Raw genomic sequence first — 13,023 nt, 5'->3', positions numbered from 1 at the left:
CACAGTGGGCTTTTTCAAGTCACAAACAGATCTCAGACCTGTTTGTGACTTGAAAAAGCCCACTGTGTGGGCAAAATGTTGTCAATGAAGGATCACATTATACTGCATATGTGTTTATATTTCCATTGTGTCAGTATTTTATGCCATTTATTTCCATCCCCACCCCTCCTTCAGAGTGTAGACTTTACTCTTCCCACTTCGAAGACTCCTGCTAATCATTTCCCATGAATCCCTTCATAAATGTTAAATCGCTCACATTCCAGCAGGATGTCCATTAACCCTTTGACTGTCGAAGGGCCCAATCCTGAAGTTGCTCCTGGTGTCGCAAAATATTCGAAAAAAAAAAATTATTTTTTCTTATGAAATGATAGAGAATCTTTTCCCGATTGTAAAGACACCAAAAAAACGAAATTTGATGGAAAACTGACGGAATTACGCTCTCGCGAAGTTAGCGACTTCGGCGATATTTAAAAATCGGCAATTTCGCCCACTTTGAGCCCTATTTTCGGCTAATTCCGTTATTCCAGTCAACCAAACTCATAACTATTTCTTCAGAACTCTATTTTTTCTATCGATTGAGCACAAGAAACTGCCCATTTACCGATTTCAACTACCCAATAACATGGTCAGAAATTTGCAATTTGGCCAATTTCACGAAAATTAAAAAATACGACAATTTCAAAATAAGGTCCAGAATGAACAATGCAGACATTCCTGGCTCTAAAATAAGATTTTCTTTGTTCATCAGTCATGTCTCCAGGTCCCTGTGATATTACTCTTGCTTTTTATTTTGAAATTTTATTCAAACAAAAAATAGAAGATTTACTGTTATGCAGACTACTGCAATACTGTAATAATTGTAAAAATTACATCAACCCATTCATGACTGCGTATTAGAATGGCTATTTGGACATTTATTGGACAATGACATCGTTTGTTTACTTTTGAACATCGGCAAAAATCAAACATTTCCTGTACTTTGTGCTCCATTTCCAGGTTCTTTTTATAGTAAAATTAATCAAAATCACCTCCATTTCTATAATATAGTTTCCATTCTATCAAATGAGACCATGAAAACGAGAATACAACCACAAATACTATACGAAAATAGACCACAAAGTCGGCATTTTAATTAAAAAAAACGGTCGGAGTTTTTTTTTTCTCATTATGCACTGCGTGCTCCAGGATTTTTTTTATGTGGTGCACACTGACCACACAGACCCATTCTCTCACATGTGGGCCTACTAGCTTTCTCCTGCCTGATTTGAAGCCGCTAGAATTTATGAGTATATATACGTCAAACACGGTACCTCACAAACGTATATATACGGCCGTGACAGTCAAAGGGTTAAAAAGCCACCTGTCTCCATTCACTCCTAACACACTCATACAAGCCTGCCGGATGTTCAAGCCCCTGAAATTCAAAGCCTCCATTACCCACTCCTCCAACTGTTTCTTGGATGACTCCTACTTCTCCTACTTTCCATCCTAGATTTTATACCCTCTTCGTCATCCTATCCCTCTAAATGGCCAAATTGCCTGGGCAACCTGTCTTCACAGTCTTCAACCCTCTTGAATTATACCCTTGTTGATTCTATATCATCATTTAATTTTTGCACTCTGAACCTTCTGCATGATATTCACACCATGTTGATCTCAATCATCACATCTGTACTATATGCCTCCTCCTTACTGCAATGTTCATATGAAGCTATTAGTCTTGCTATTCTCTAATACATTCCTTTCCCCATCTTCCACAAATAAACTTCTTTCTTTCAACAGATGCCTTATCACACCACTTATGAACTTGTTGGTATTGTATACCATTATCATATTCACAGCCACAGTATTAATGTTCTTTATTATATAACCATGTGTCCTATTTTCTCTCTTGCTTCTAAAATTGCAAAGGTATTGTAGGTAGTTACTGAATATGCAGGCAGGTCATGTGGGTCTTTTTCCCAGGTTGGCTAAGACAATGGTTTATTATTTTCCCAAACTTGTAATGTGCCTCTGTTATAATGATTAGCATATAGCTGATAGCTAGGAGATGAAAACTGCCTGTTGGATCAGTTGCAAGAACATTAAGCTTAACCTAGCAATGATGTGAATGCAGCACAATTCTCATAATTTTCATTGTGGTACTGTCTGTCTTGTGAGTATTCTCATGTCTCTAAAGGCCTATTTAACATGCTTCTTGGAGTGGTAGAGTATTGTACTTTCCTGTAGCTACTTTGTCACATGATGTGTCTGACACATCTAAAAAAAAAAAAAAAAAAAAAAGGCAAACAAAAGGTAAAAGTTTCCAAAAACTGACTGTACCATTGTCTACTGAAAGGTGTGATCAACTGGGTTTTGATAGCTGTGTGGGCCTGTGCGCCATAAACAGCAACATCCCGGTTGATCAGATTGTTTACAACTAAGCCTGATGTCTGGTTGAGCTGCAAGGTTAAAAGTGTCCTCAAAACTGGTCACAGTTATGTCACCTCTTGTACAACTTCCAGCAACAGACTGACACCTGACCTAATGACATCAATCTTTGTCTTGTCAGTCACCACCACATCTGTCACCTCTCCTCACCCACTGTAACTGGGTGTATTCCTAAACCATACCCCCGGCCGGGATTGAACCCGCGGTCATAGAGTCTCAAAACTCCAGCCCGTCTGGTTCAATCCCGGCCGGGGGTATGGTTTATTTGCAATCGTGTCATTACGATTTCTTGAGTCATCCTGGGTGTATTCCTCTTCAAGACTTGAGTTCACAATGCATTCACATCCCTGTTAATTATATTATACTGTTAACAGCTTACCTATAGGTAGTAGGTTGGTAGACAGCAAACACCCAGGGAAGTACTACCGTCCTGCCAGATGATTGTGAAACAGAAACCTGTAACTGTTTTGCATGATGGTAGGATTGCTGGTTTCTTTTTCTGTCTCATAAACACGCTAGTTAACAGGGATATCTTGCTACTCCTACTTACACTTTGGTCACACTTCACAGACATGCACATGCATATATATATACATACATTTAGGTTTTTTCTAGGTAGTAGGTTGGTAGACAGCAACCGCCCAGGGAGGTACTACCGTCCTGCCAAGTGAGTGCAAAACGAAAGCCTGTAATTGTTTTACATGATGGTAGGATTGCTGGTGTCCAGTTTTCTGTCTCACAAACATGCAAGGTTTCAGGTACGTCTTGCTACTTCTGCTTACACTTAGGTCACACTACACATACATGTACAAGTATATATATACACACACCCCGCTGGGTTTTCTTCTATTTTCTTACTAGTTCTTGTTCTTGTTTATTTCCTCTTACCTCCATGGGGAAGTGGAACAGAATTCTTCCTCTGTAAGCCATGCATGTTGTAAGAGGCGACTAAAATGCCAGGAGCAAGGGGCTAGTAACCCCTTCTCCTGTATATATTACTAAATGTAAAAGGAGAAACTTTCGTTTTTCCTTTTGGGCCACCCCGCCTCGGTGGGATACGGCCGGTGTGTTAAAAAAAAAAAAAAAAAAGAAAAAGATTTAGGTTTTTCTCCTTTTTCTAAATAGCTCTTGTTCCTCTTTATTTCTTCTATTGTCCATGGGGAAGTGGAAAAGAATCTTTCCTCCGTAAGCCATGCGTGTCGTATGAGGCGACTAAAATGCCGGGAGCAATGGGCTAGTAACCCCTTCTCCTGTAGACATTTACTAAAAAAGAGAAGAAGAAAAACTTTATAAAACTGGGATGCTTAAATGTGCGTGGATGTAGTGCGGATGACAAGAAACAGATGATTGCTGATGTTATGAATGAAAAGAAGTTGGATGTCCTGGCCCTAAGCGAAACAAAGCTGAAGGGGGTAGGGGAGTTTCGGTGGGGGGAAATAAATGGGATTAAATCTGGAGTATCTGAGAGAGTTAGAGCAAAGGAAGGGGTAGCAGTAATGTTGAATGATCAGTTATGGAAGGAGAAAAGAGAATATGAATGTGTAAATTCAAGAATTATGTGGATTAAAGTAAAGGTTGGATGCGAGAAGTGGGTCATAATAAGCGTGTATGCACCTGGAGAAGAGAGGAATGCAGAGGAGAGAGAGAGATTTTGGGAGATGTTAAGTGAATGTATAGGAGCCTTTGAACCAAGTGAGAGAGTAATTGTGGTAGGGGACCTGAATGCTAAAGTAGGAGAAACTTTTAGAGAGGGTGTGGTAGGTAAGTTTGGGGTGCCAGGTGTAAATGATAATGGGAGCCCTTTGATTGAACTTTGTATAGAAAGGAGTTTAGTTATAGGTAATACATATTTTAAGAAAAAGAGGATAAATAAGTATACAAGAGATGATGTAGGGCGAAATGACAGTAGTTTGTTGGATTATGTATTGGTAGATAAAAGACTGTTGAGTAGACTTCAGGATGTACATGTTTATAGAGGGGCCACATATATATCAGATCACTTTCTAGTTGTAGCTACACTGAGAGTAAAAGGTAGATGGGATACAAGGAGAATAGAAGCATCAGGGAAGAGAGAGGTGAAGGTTTATAAACTAAAAGAGGAGGCAGTTAGGGTAAGATATAAACAGCTATTGGAGGATAGATGGGCTAATGAGAGCATAGGCAATGGGGTCGAAGAGGTATGGGGTAGGTTTAAAAATGTAGTGTTAAGAGTGTTCAGCAGAAGTTTGTGGTTACAGGAAAGTGGGTGTGGGAGGGAAGAGGAGCGATTGGTGGAATGATGATGTGAAGAGAGTAGTAAGGGAGAAAAAGTTAGCATATGAGAAGTTTTTATAAAGTAGAAGTGATGCAAGGAGGGAAGAGTATATGGAGAAAAAGAGAGAGGTTAAAAGAGTGGTGAAGCAATGTAAAAAGAGAGCAAATGAGAGAGTGGGTGAGATGTTATCAACAAATTTTGTGGAAAATAAGAAAAAGTTTTGGAGTGAGATTAACAAGTTAAGGAAGCCTAGAGAACAAATGGATTTGTCAGTTAAAAATAGGAGAGGAGAGTTATTAAATGGAGAGTTAGAGGTATTGGGAAGATGGAGGGAATATTTTGAGGAATTGTTAAATGTTGATGAAGATAGGGAAGCTGTGATTTCGTGTATAGGGCAAGGAGGAACAACATCTTGTAGGAGTGAGGAAGAGCCAGTTGTGAGTGTGGGGGAAGTTCATGAGGCAGTAGGTAAAATGAAAGGGGGTAAGGCAGCCGGGATTGATGGGATAAAGATAGAAATGTTAAAAGCAGGTGGGGATATAGTTTTGGAGTGGTTGGTGCAATTATTTAATAAATGTATGGAAGAGGGTAAGGTACCTAGGGATTGGCAGAGAGCATGCATAGTTCCTTTGTATAAAGGCAAAGGGGATAAAAGAGAGTGCAAAAATTATAGGGGGATAAGTCTGTTGAGTATACCTGGCAAAGTGTATGGTAGAGTTATTATTGAAAGAATTAAGAGTAAGACGGAGAATAGGATAGCAGATGAACAAGGAGGCTTTAGGAAAGGTAGGGGGTGTGTGGACCAGGTGTTTACAGTGAAACATATAAGTGAACAGTATTTAGATAAGGCTAAAGAGGTCTTTGTGGCATTTATGGATTTGGAAAAGGCGTATGACAGGGTGGATAGGGGGGCAATGTGGCAGATGTTGCAGGTGTATGGTGTAGGAGGTAGGTTACTGAAAGCAGTGAAGAGTTTTTACGAGGATAGTGAGGCTCAAGTTAGAGTATGTAGGAAAGAGGGAGATTATTTCCCAGTGAAAGTAGGCCTTAGACAAGGATGTGTGATGTCACCGTGGTTGTTTAATATATTTATAGATGAGGTTGTAAGAGAAGTAAATGCGATTGTCTTGGCAAGAGGCGTGGAGTTAAAAGATAAAGAATCACACATAAAGTGGGAGTTGTCACAGTTGCTCTTTGCTGATGACACTGTGCTCTTGGGAGATTCTGAAGAGAAGTTGCAGAGATTGGTGGATGAATTTGGTAGGGTGTGCAAAAGAAGAAAATTGAAAGTGAATACAGGAAAGAGTAAGGTTATGAGGATAACAAAAAGATTAGGTGATGAAAGATTGGATATCAGATTGGAGGGAGAGAGTATGGAGGAGGTGAATGTATTCAGATATTTGGGAGTGGACATGTCAGCAGATGGGTCTATGAAAGATGAGGTGAATCATAGAATTGATGAGGGGAAAAGGGTGAGTGGTGCACTTTGGAGTCTGTGGAGACAAAGAACTTTGTCCTTGGAGGCAAAGAGGGGAATGTATGAGAGTATAGTTTTACCAACGCTCTTATATGGGTGTGAAGCATGGGTGATGAATGTTGCAGCGAGGAGAAGGCTGGAGGCAGTGGAGATGTCATGTCTGAGGGCAATGTGTGGTGTGAATATAATGCAGAGAATTCGTAGTTTGGAAGTTAGGAGGAGGTGCGGGATTACCAAAACTGTTGTCCAGAGGGCTGAGGAAGGGTTGTTGAGGTGGTTCGGACATGTGGAGAGAATGGAGCGAAACAGAATAACTTCAAGAGTGTATCAGTCTGTAGTGGAAGGAAGGCAGGGTAGGGGTCGGCCTAGGAAAGGTTGGAGGGAGGGGGTTAAGGAGGTTTTGTGTGCGAGGGGCTTGGACTTCCAGCAGGCATGCGTGAGCGTGTTTGATAGGAGTGAATGGAGACAAATGGTTTTTAATACTTGACGTGCTGTTGGAGTGTGAGCAAAGTAACATTTATGAAGGGGTTCAGGGAAACCGGCAGGCCGGACTTGAGCCCTGGAGATGGGAAGTACAGTGCCTGCACTCTGAAGGAGGGGTGTTAATGTTGCAGTTTAAAAACTGTAGTGTAAAGCACCTTTCTGGCAAGACAGTGATGGAGTGAATGATGGTGAAAGTTTTTCTTTTTCAGGCCACCCTGCCTTGGTGGGAATTGGCCAGTGTGATAATAAAAAAAAAAATAGCTTACCTTTTGCAATTGTTCTTGTAGTGAATACTTTTTTGCTAACCTATGAAATTTTTTTCAGGTTTGAGATGGAATATACCAAAAGACCACGTATTCTTCGGTATCACAAAGCTGCTGTCCGTTGTGCAGCCTATCATCGCAAATACCCACTATTTGCTTCAGCCTCAGATGAAGGACGGGTTATTGTTTCACATGGAATGGTCTACAAGTAAGTTTCATTGTCATCTTCAGATACTTAATACGTAAAACTAAATTTGTCACTAATATTAATGTGCTGCGATTGTGGCTGATCAGATGCCACAGTAGTTGCTTTGAGCTGTGTATATGAAGAATTTAACCCCTTAACTGTCCAAATGTAGATCTACGTTCTTACTGCTGGCGCTTCAAACATAGATCAACGTTTTATTTTTCCTGCCTCCAAATCTGGTACGATTGGCCTGAGATGCCTGGTCAGCATAGAATGAGTTTTTACACTTGGTGTGCACAGCATTAAAAAAAATCTGGGACTACTTAGTACAGTAGGGCCCTGCTTTACGGCGTTCCGCTAATACGGCGATGTCAAATTATGACCAAAATTTGCTATACTGCAAGCAGTTTTTCACGTTTGTTTACGTTCTCCGTGACCACATCTATTATGTTTGGAAACTTTCAAAAATTTCAAGTGTTTTACAATTATTGCATATTTTATATGTACTCGGATAATTATACTTATGTGTACCTGTACCTAAATATACCTACACACCGTGCTGGTGTACAGGTACACATTAAGTAAACACCAAACACCAGGGATTCACTAATGCCATGTCATATTAACACTCTCCTTTTAAGAGGAAGGTGATGTTGACCCTGAGTTTAGTGGCTTTGAGATGGATGTGGCCAAAAAGTGGCCAAGGAAATAGGAAAAACCTCGATAATAACCCATGTGCAACATTTGTGCAAAATCCTTTCAATTTTGATACCACTGATTGTGTCATCCTGCCAGAATGTTTTATAACCTATGCCCTGAGTAAAGAGAAACAATTCTGGAACGTGCATTGTGTGTTCGACAGGCTGGCTGGCTGGCCAGGTGGGTGGGTGGCTGATTGACTTTGGCTCTCTATCTGTCTGTCTGTATCTATCTCTGTCTCACAGGTACACATAAATACAATTATACATAGTGCAAATTACCTAGGATAACCCCAAAAAATCCAGACAAAGTGCTATACTGTGTTTGTAGATGTAAGGCATAATAAGCATGACTGGCCCAAGTAATACCCATTTTCACTTATTCAGGAATCAGACATGACGACTCAGCATCGTGTGTCGTACCTGTTAGTTCATGAGCAGCTCTCTCTCTTGAGACAGAAAGAGAGATAAGCATACACAGAAACAGGAAAACAGACAGAAAGACAAATAAGCAAAGACAGAGCTAGACAGACTGACTGACATGTTTATGTGTAGCAGTGAAAACACATAAAGCCAAGGCAATGCACACTCATCAAATGTCACTCCACTGTTGCACTGTCAGCAGTGAAGTATCACTCATGTTACACTGTTCTTCAAGGAGCTTTATATATACTCCAGCATGTCTAAAACATTGCTGGGACCTTTAAATATTTTGTATATATTTCTATACAATGGTATGTGACCAAGGCAAGTGAAAATGTTCACCTGTCAGTGTGTTTGTGGCTATTTGAGTACTATTTCAGTGTCTACTATTAGCGTCAGAGAAAACTTTGGCTTTGAAATCAGAAGAACTACTACAAATTGTAATTATCAGAACATAATTTTTTTTTTTCCTCCAAAATATTCAGGGTGCTGGCAGTGAGAACGTAGATCTACGTTTGGACAGTTAATGGGTTAATACAACTAGGGATGGTAAAAGTAGCAAAGGCTGTGGGTACATAATAGGTTGATAGCAGCAGTCCAGGGCGGTACTACTATTCTTCAGTGTGTGTGAAATGAGAGCCTGTTAAATGTTTTGCACTGGCTAGGTTTTTGGTCTTTTCCTGTAAAATGACAAATCTTTCAGAATATGTGGGCTTCTTATTATTTTTTTTAACACATCGGTCGCCTCCCATCATTGACCCATCATTCAACACCCTCACCTCATACATAATCACTGTCTTTACAGAGGTGCTCAGATATGACAGTTTAGAAGTCCCTCCAAACTGCCAATATCCCAAACCCCTCCTTTAACCCCTTGACTGTTGCAACCCCAAATCCTGAGGTGTCTCCTGGTGTCGCAAAATTTAAAAAAAAAAAAAAATTCTTATGAAACAATAGAGAATCTTTTCCTGATTGTAATGACACTAAAATAATTAAATTTGATGGAAAACTGACAGAATTACGCTCTCGTGAAGTTAGCGACCTCGGCGATATTTACGAGTCGGCGATTTTGCCCACTTTGAGCTCTATTTTCGGACAATTCCATTGTTCCAGTCGACCAAACTCATAGCTATTTCTTTAGAACTCCATTTTTTCTATCGATTGAGTATAAGAAACTGCCTATTTACCGATTTCAACTACCCAATAACATGGTCAGAAATTTGCAATTTGGCCAATTTCACGAAAATTAAAAAATGACAATTTCAAAATAGGGTCCGGAATGAACAATGCAGACATTTCTGGCTCTAAAATAACATTTTCTGTTCATCAGTCACATCTCCAGTCCCCTCTGATATTACTCTTGCTTTCTATTCTGAATTTTTATTCAAACAAAAAATAAAAGATTTACTGTTATGCAGACTACTGCAATATTGTAATGATTGTATAAATAATGTCAACCTATTCATGACTGCATATTTGAATGGCTAGTTGGACATTTATTGGACAATGACATCATTTGTTTACTTTTGAACATCGGCAAAAATCAAACGCTTGCCTTACTTTGAGCTCCATTTCAAGGTTCTTTTCATAGTAAAACCAATCAAAATCACCTCTATTTCTATAATATGTTTTCCATTCTATCAAATGAGACCAAGAAAACGAGAATGCAATCATAAATACTATACGAAAATAGACCACAAATCCAGCATTTTAATTAAAAAAATTGGTCGGATTTTTTTTCTCATTATGCACTGCATGCTGCAGGATTTTTTTTATATGGTGCACACTGACCACACAGACCAATTCTCTCACATGTGGGCCTACCAGCTTTCTCCTGCTTGATTTGAAGCCGCTAGAATTTATGAGTATATATACGACCGAATTAAAGGTGAATACAGGAAAGAGTAAGGTTATGAGGATAACAAAAAGATTAGGTGATGAAAGATTGAATATCAGATTGGAGGGAGAGAGTATGGAGGAGGTGAACGTATTCAGATATTTGGGAGTGGACGTGTCAGCGGATGGGTCTATGAAAGATGAGGTGAATCATAGAATTGATGAGGGAAAAAGAGTGAGTGGTGCACTTAGGAGTCTGTGGAGACAGAGAACTTTGTCCTTGGAGGCAAAGAGGGGAATGTATGAGAGTATAGTTTTACCAACGCTCTTATATGGGTGTGAAGCGTGGGTGATGAATGTTGCAGCGAGGAGAAGGCTGGAGGCAGTGGAGATGTCATGTCTGAGGGCAATGTGTGGTGTGAATATAATGCAGAGAATTCGTAGTTTGGAAGTTAGGAGGAGGTGCGGGATTACCAAAACTGTTGTCCAGAGGGCTGAGGAAGGGTTGTTGAGGTGGTTCGGACATGTAGAGAGAATGGAGCGAAATAGAATGACTTCAAGAGTGTATCAGTCTGTAGTGGAAGGAAGGCGGGGTAGGGGTCGGCCTAGGAAGGGTTGGAGGGAGGGGGTAAAGGAGGTTTTGTGTGCGAGGGGCTTGGACTTCCAGCAGGCATGCGTGAGCGTGTTTGATAGGAGTGAATGGAGACAAATGGTTTTTAATACTTGACGTGCTGTTGGAGTGTGAGCAAAGTAACATTTATGAAGGGATTCAGGGAAACCGGCAGGCCGGACTTGAGTCCTGGAGATGGGAAGTACAGTGCCTGCACTCTGAAGGAGGGGTGTTAATGTTGCAGTTTAAAAACTGTAGTGTAAAGCACCCTTCTGGCAAGACAGTGATGGAGTGAATGATGGTGAAAGTTTTTCTTTTTCGGGCCACCCTGCCTTGATGGGAATCGGCCGGTGTGATAATAAAAAAAATAAAAATAATATATACGACCGAAACAGCCAAAGGGTTAAAGTGCAGGCATTGTACTTCCCATTTCCAGGACTCAAGTCCGGCTAACCGGTTTCCCTGAATCCTTTCACAAAATATTACCCTGCTCACACCCCAACAGCTCGTCAGGTCTCAAAAACCATTAATCTCCATTCATTCCTATCTAATACCTCTTCAAGGGGGGCTCTTTGGCGTGGTGAAGAGGCTCTTCGTCTCAGGAATTAGACCTGTCGGTCTCCTTCCTCAGACCGAACCTAATTACCCCCCAATCCCCCCTTCCCTCTCCCATCCTCCCCTTTTTCCTTTCCTCCTCCTCCTCCTCCCCACCCCTCCCTTTTGCCCTTCCTTTTTGGCCTTTGGGATTTTTTCCCACAGGCACGCTAGTTCCTAGGTAGGGGAAAGGGTACCGAGGTCCATCCCATTCTGTTGAGGTTCTTGGCGGTGGCGTAGTTTGCCGTGGAATCTGGATTGCCTGGGGATGTCCCGATCCCTCTCCGGTATCCCGGAGGGTGGCTTTGGGTGTCTTTTGGGCGACGGGTGTATGTCTAGAAGCCACCTTTCGGATTCCGGGGGTGGTGGCTGAAGGAGGTATGCTTTGTGGCGGATATCCGGCCGCCCTCTTTTTTGTCCACCGAGGTAGCTCAGCAGATGTGAGGTTGCTATCCCGGATTGCTGGTTTACTGGCATGATGGGTAGGGTATGGCACAGATTCCATGCTGCATCTGCGCTACTTGCGGTGCTGAGGTCCTCTTGGGCACGGAGGGAGATTTCTGGCCCTTTCATTCCTCCTAGGAACTCTCTCTCCCTGGTCCCCCCTTTTTTATTCTTTTTTTTATTTTTATTTTCTTTTCTTCTTTCTTTTTTTTTTTAAAACAAAAAGAAAGAAGTAACCTAACCATGGCAGCCCTAGTCCCTGAACCTGCTACCCCCAGGCCTCTTCTTGATACTGCACCTCGTTCTGACCCCGCCTCGTCTTTGGACCGCTCTTCGGACACTCCTAATGCCTCTGTACCTCTTGCTGGTGCTGTTTCCTCACCCGCTTCAGGTACTGAGGTCTCGACTGACTCCTTCGATTTATCTGACCTCAGCTCTCCTTTGACTATGCTTCCGGCCTCTCCCTCTACGGTGCGGCAATTTTCGAATCGTCAGACCAACTCTGGTCCCACGCCTAAACACCAACGACAATTACCTGCTGATGATACTTCTCCACCTTCTCGTTCTTCTCAGAAAAGATCGACATGTTCTGCACTCCCTTTCCACGCTCAGTTTCAGAATGCACAATGGACTAAATTCTTCACTTTACGACCAACTTCCTCTGTTGCCTATCTTTCCGAGCATAGTATTGGCAAGGCACTCCTACGCCATGTTGGTAAAGATATTTCTTTTCATGCAGTTAAGAGTGGTATGCGCATCGTCACTTTACAGAATGCTACCCAAGCTCATGATCTTTCTCTTTCCCATATCGATACTGTTCCTGTCACTATTGAAAAACATCATTCCCTCAACTCTTGTAGTGGTACCGTCATTCTGCCCCATACCATAGTACAACAAAATTTCCAGACATGTGGCAATGACATTCTTGAACAGCTGGAACTCCAAGATCTCCCAGTCCTCAAGGTAGACACTTACGTTCTTCCTTCCCGCGGGCGGAGACGATACCCTAGCAATGTGGCTCGTTTAACTTTTGACAGCCGTGAACTCCCATCCTCAGTTTATGTAGCAGGACATCGGTTACAAGTTCGAAAGGTGATCCCTACACTGCAACAGTGTAGAAATTGCTGGTGATTTGGCCATCCAGCGAAATATTGCAGATCTATAGCCTAATGCCCAGTCTGTGGTGCCGATGACCATTCTAATATGTCTTGCAATCAACCTCCCTCTTGCCTTAATTGTCATGAGGCTCACCCTTCGTACTCTCGCCGTTGCCAAGTCTACTTAAATGAGCGGGAAATCCATTATCTCAAAGAGGCAGAAGGTC

General features: G+C 41.6%; 1 protein-coding gene across 2 annotated transcripts in view; it reads left to right on the top strand.

Moving 5' to 3' along the window:
* LOC128697606 (ribosome biogenesis protein BOP1 homolog) overlaps nt 1-13,023 on the top strand; it is a 91,426-nt gene that overhangs the window by 68,658 nt on the left and 9,745 nt on the right. For both annotated transcript variants that reach the window (XM_070090208.1, XM_070090207.1), the window contains exon 13: nt 6,969-7,115. In XM_070090208.1, coding sequence (XP_069946309.1) covers nt 6,969-7,115 — 147 coding nt within the window. The remainder of the gene's footprint in view (nt 1-6,968; nt 7,116-13,023) is intronic.

This window comes from Cherax quadricarinatus, chromosome 31 (genome assembly GCF_038502225.1).
Source record: "Cherax quadricarinatus isolate ZL_2023a chromosome 31, ASM3850222v1, whole genome shotgun sequence".
In the NCBI taxonomy this organism is placed as follows: Eukaryota; Metazoa; Arthropoda; class Malacostraca; order Decapoda; family Parastacidae; genus Cherax; species Cherax quadricarinatus.
Note: the sequence above shows the minus strand (reverse complement) of the source record. Positions and strands in the feature narration are given on the sequence as shown.